The 5,461-nt window shown below is 45.6% G+C and overlaps 1 protein-coding gene across 1 annotated transcript; it reads left to right on the forward strand.

Moving 5' to 3' along the window:
* Positions 1-252: 252 nt before the first annotated feature.
* On the forward strand, positions 253-1,062 carry LOC124679368 (NAC domain-containing protein 104-like). Its single transcript, XM_047215142.1, has 3 exons — positions 253-412; positions 512-804; positions 913-1,062. The coding sequence occupies exons 1-3, from the start codon at positions 253-255 to the stop codon at positions 1,060-1,062; spliced, it is 603 nt and encodes a 200-aa protein (XP_047071098.1).
* The last annotated feature ends 4,399 nt before the right edge of the window (positions 1,063-5,461 follow it).

The following is a 5,461-nucleotide window of genomic DNA, read 5'->3' on the forward strand; positions in this document are numbered from 1 at the left end:
GAAGGAAAGCATGGCACTTAAGTTGGCAGGCTTCTCAAAGCAACCTTGCCGCAGCCGCCTCAAAAACCTCTCAACACTCCTTCAATTGCACGTCTCTCCCTCTCTCTACATACAATATATACACGCATATAGCCCCTATAAATACCACTAAGACACACGTGAAGCAAGCACCCCTGCTCTCGTGTTCCTTCCTCACAGCCTTCCATCTGCCTCTAGTCTATCTACTTCTAGTGTGCTTGCATCCCAGCACATATGGGTGGATCTACTAACCTTCCTCCTGGTTTCCACTTCTTCCCCTCCGACGAAGAACTCATCATCCATTTCCTCCGTCGCAAGGCCTCTCTCCTCCCATGCCGACCTGATATTGTCCCTACACTGCCTCTGAATCGCTACGATCCATGGGAACTGAATGGTATGCACCTAATACTTTCTTTCACAAATCCCTGTACTTATCCCAAGTCATAGCATCATGCCATTAATGTTGAGTCTTCATACCGACGACTCTTTCCAGGCCAAGCACTTAAAGCAGGGAACCAGTGGTACTTCTTCAGCCACGCAACACAGAGTAGGACTTCACGAAATGGGCACTGGAATCCCATTGGCTCCGATGAGTCGGTAAGTAGTGGTGGTTCTAATGTCGGCCTGAAGAAGACGTTCATCTTCTCCATTGGAGAAGAGCCCTTTCAGGCGACCAAAACCAACTGGGTTATGAATGAGTACCACTTACTTGACGGGAATGGGAGTAGCAGCAGTTCAGGTAGTTCACGCAAGCGGTCCCACAAGAAGAAAGGCCACTCGGACAAAGTGAGTCGCTGCATACATGTTATTGCATTTAGCATTTTTTTACTCTGCATTTAGCATTATTACATATTCATAACAAGCGTGTCCAACATGCATGGATTATCATTGCAGGAACCCAGCAATTGGGTGATATGTCGGGTGTTCGAGTCGAGCTGCAATTCTCATGCAAGCTTCCAAGAGGAGGACATGGAGCTTTCATGCCTAGACGAGGTGTTCCTATCCTTAGATGACTATGATGAAGTCAGTTTACCGAAAAATTAGAACCCTTGTAAGCACGGTTCATAGAGTAGGTCTTGTGCCTATCATGCCATCTGATCATGATGATTCTCATAAGAAAAGTTTCTTCCTTGACGATCAGATGATCTGGTAGGCGTTAAACCTAACTCACTCCAGCTAGACCAGAGATGTAATTATTCTCCTCCAAGAAGGTGCATGGAAAAAAAAATTATATGCTTTAACTACTATGCAATATTAATGTGTAATAGATACTCCTTTTCTACCAGAGATTACTCAAGCATTTGATGGTCCTTTCTTAATTACAAGTGAATGTCCTGGATGACCATTGTCTGAAGTCAACAGTGAGCACCATAAAGTGGCTTGTGGGGGTTAGGACTTAGGACTGGTTTTGGATATATGCAGGCAATGCTTGCGCCTGCCTACTTCCCATCCAACTCATTGTGTTTCTATGTGCCGTGTCTCGATGTTATTGTGACCACAAAGCAAAGGCCAAATGGGGTCAGTCATATGCTTTTAGATCACAGGGATAAAAAAGAGCATGGTTGGAATTGGAACTTGCGCAAGCATATTGCGGTTGAGGTCATCAATGAGATAAGCTCCAAAAGGTGATAATATATATGCGTGTGCATTGCAGACAGAAAGTGTGCATGTGTGGGGAAGTGGTACCCCATCCACTGCTAAGAATTGCCAAACCAGTTACCTGATAATCAGGCAACCACTGAAGTATATAAACTTGTTTAGTTGTTTGCAGTGGACAATGCATAGTGCACTGGCTTTAGATCACTAATCATGTATAGCAACTGTTCAGTAACTTTTTTAGTACTAAAAAGGTTATTGACTTCTTGATCCAAGCCTGCAAATGCGATGATATAATTCTTCTCTGTCCTAAGACATGTTGGTAGTGCCTTCATCCATAGTTTCAGCATGCCTGTCGTTACTCTTCATGGCTTGCAATGCATGCTGACATGTCAATGATCCATGATACATAAGAGCATGTACAATGGTGATATCATAGCACTGCCACGTAGGATAAACGCTGAGGTGGAGGAAAGAGAAAGATGAAAAAAGACTTTGCCTTCTCTTAGCTAAGATATCATCTCTTAGCACAATCTCTCTCACCACATATTTAGGATGTCTCGATACTAAAGATAAGACTAAAAAATAACCCGTTGTACATCATGTTTTATTGTTATATCTAAATTACGTGGCAGGATTAAGATAAGACAGTTTTATCAACCATTGCACATGCCCTAAGTGAACGGGCAAAACATGGATAAACAAAGAGAAGAAAAGCTAGTGATAACTATGCTAGTGGTTGACATGTGTTATCATTTGAGAGATCCATCTAATGACTTCCTATTGACACAGTACAAGAAGAGATGAATGTGAAGTTCACATTCCGACAATATAACAGACAAACAGAAGAAAATAAAGTTTACATGTTTCAAGTCATTTCTCTACATTCTCTTAAGTCACAGTGTCGAGTGTGGTCATGATATTGCCCAAGCCAAATGTGACAAGAAAATGTATTCTTTACAGAAGAGTTCCAACATTCTGAACAGTACTAAATATAGGACCTTGATATAAATGCAGCAAGACAATAACTGAAAATATAAGAAGTTTGGAACTAACCATACAGGAGCTGTCGGCCCTTCAATAACCATCTAGTGACAAATAAATAACACCATACACCAAATAATACTCAGCAACTTCCTAAAAGGAGAAACAATTGAAATGAATCAATGGTTCCAAGATGAGATAGCAGAAGATGAGTTCTTTTAGATATATACACCAGCAAATAAACAGAGCCCCCTCCGCATCGACTCGTCATGACACTTAATGTTCAGAAGGCCAAAAATGAGCATGTCACTGGGTTCTAGTCTTTCAGAATTTGAATGGAATTGCTAATTAATAATATAGCATTTCAATATTCTATTGCATTCTCAAAATCAGTCAAGAAATGGGTATCACATAGCTTCTATACAAAGGTTGTATAATGTAGTGCATATCAGCACATGCTTTACCATGTAACCATTGTCCCACGTAGCGCATATAACTTATCATGGGAATCATTTCCTCAAATGAGCAAACCACTAATTGAAAATATTGGTAGCAAAGCCATTTTAAACGGAGATTAGGCAGGCCAGAAACCAAACCTGTAATGCATTACCTACTACAATGGACAAAACAATTGATAGCTTTACCATTACCTACCACATATTTCATACATCTGTAACTTTCAACAAGTACATGTTGGGTTCCTCAGTTGATGACACGAAGTTACAGATCAGCAACTAAGTGAAACTTCCTATGGGGTCCAGTGTCATGCATGTGATTCTCCTTTGTGGACACCAATTATGTCCTTTAGAGATGAACTCGTCGATGCGTGTGGCTAGTGGCCAGGTCTGTTTCAATCCTGCCAAACTCATTATGTTAGATGGCATCAAAGCAACATAGGACCACTAGAAGACTGATCCTAGAAGAATGGGGCATTGAACCTGAATGGAACAACTCAGGTTAATTAGTTGACATGGCAAATGATGAGGATCATCAATAATCTCACTAGCACTTTACACCTATTGTGGAGCCATCTCAACTTTTGCCCATTCTCCGAGACCACACCTGCCAAATTGGCATGAAACACATCCTGCGACTGAACACCTGAAACGCTACATATCTACCTGGAGGTTTGGTTTCACTCTGTGCGATCCAGCGTGCATTGAAGAACATGTTTATATTTTCAGAATTGTCTTCCGACAGCTTAGCATCAAATGTTCACAAAATGACAATCCCCCAGCAGGCCAGCACAAACACTAGCTATAGCAAAGCAGAAGCACAAGGATAGGCGCAGACCAAATTCAGTAACTGAAGAACAGCACACACACAAATGTCATCTTTGAGGGTGGAAATCTGAGCACTAACCAAACTGATTGCAAATCCTCTGAAGCCAAAGATAGTGATAGAAATAGAAGCATGGAAGTTGTAGTGACAGAAAATATAATAATGTCGATAAAGATCAAGCACCAACCAAATTGATTGCAAAGTTTGATGAACTAATTAAACCCTAAATTTCTGAACCCACACTCCATTCCAGCGGCTTTTTCAAAATCTTCCACGCCACTCCCCCCATCCGCCTCCTGTTACGGAAGTTACGGCTCGAAGGACATCTAGCGTAGCATCCTACATCACAGGGAACCGCAATTTCAGGTAAGCGAACCACAAACTGAAGTAATAAGCAGGCGCGCGCGTGCAATCTCTGTTTGGCCAGGACAGAAGATAAATAAAATAAATAAATAAAACTTTCAGGGGTTAAGCGGGTGAGCCGAGTGGTCATGGGGAAGAGCACCTTGAGGTTCTCCGGCGGCAGACTTCGCCGGAGTTACCGCCAACGCCACCGCCGGCGACCAGAGGCTTCTGGTACAGGGTAGAGAAAACAAAAGTAGAAAAAGAAAGAGAGAGGTAGAAATAAAAGGCCTCGGCCCATGAATCCTACCGGCCCACCCTAGAGGCCTCTCGGAGTAATGCGTCCAATCTGTCGCCGGATCTTGCCTCAACAAAAAAGAAAAAGAAAAAAGCTGTGGCCGGATCCGCCGTTGCCGCCAAATTTCGAATCCGACTCCGGGAGGAACTCGACGAAGCCAACCGTGACCGCCACGCAACCACATGCCCAGATCGATATTACCCCACTCCCACCCTGCCCTGCCGATCTTGTTCGATTTCGCTCTTTTTCCCCAGCCTCTCTCTCACACACTTCTTGATCGCCACACCACGCGCGATCCGGTTCGTGAATCCGAGATACAGACGGCGATGGCTCTCGCGTCAGGATTCTGCGCCAGCGGGAGCTCCGTCTCCTCGCCGCCGTCCCACTACGGCCTGATGCGGATGTCGACGGGCGCCCCCTTTTTCTTGGGCTTCAGCGTCGGCAGCGAGACCTGCGGATACTACGAGGAGTACACGCCGTCGATCCTGGATTACTCGCCGTTGAGCCCTCTGCCTCGCGCCGGGTCGCCGGATTACACTCCGTCAGAGGCCTCTGCTGCGTCACCTTACTACACTCCGTCGACTCCTCTAAGCCGCGCCTCTTCGCCGGATTACACGCCCGGTACGCCGCCTCGGTCCTTCCTGGTCTCTGACGCCGAGTCGCGTATGCCGCCGGACTACACGCCCAGCACGCCATCTTCGTCCCACGAGGTGTCTGACGCCGAGTCGCGCATGCCGGCAGACTACACGCCCGGCACGCCGTCTTCATCCCTCCTGGTGTATGACGCCGAGTCGCGCGTGCTGGCCGACTACACGCCCGGCACGCCGTCTTCCTCCCTCCTGGTGTCTGACGCCGAGTCGCGCATGCCGGCAGATTACACGCCCGGCACGCCGTCTTCATCCCTCCTGGTGTCTGACGCCGAGTCGCGCATGTCGCCGGACT

The sequence above is a fragment of the Lolium rigidum genome, chromosome 7 (genome assembly GCF_022539505.1).
Source record: "Lolium rigidum isolate FL_2022 chromosome 7, APGP_CSIRO_Lrig_0.1, whole genome shotgun sequence".
Lineage (NCBI taxonomy): Eukaryota > Viridiplantae > Streptophyta > Magnoliopsida > Poales > Poaceae > Lolium > Lolium rigidum.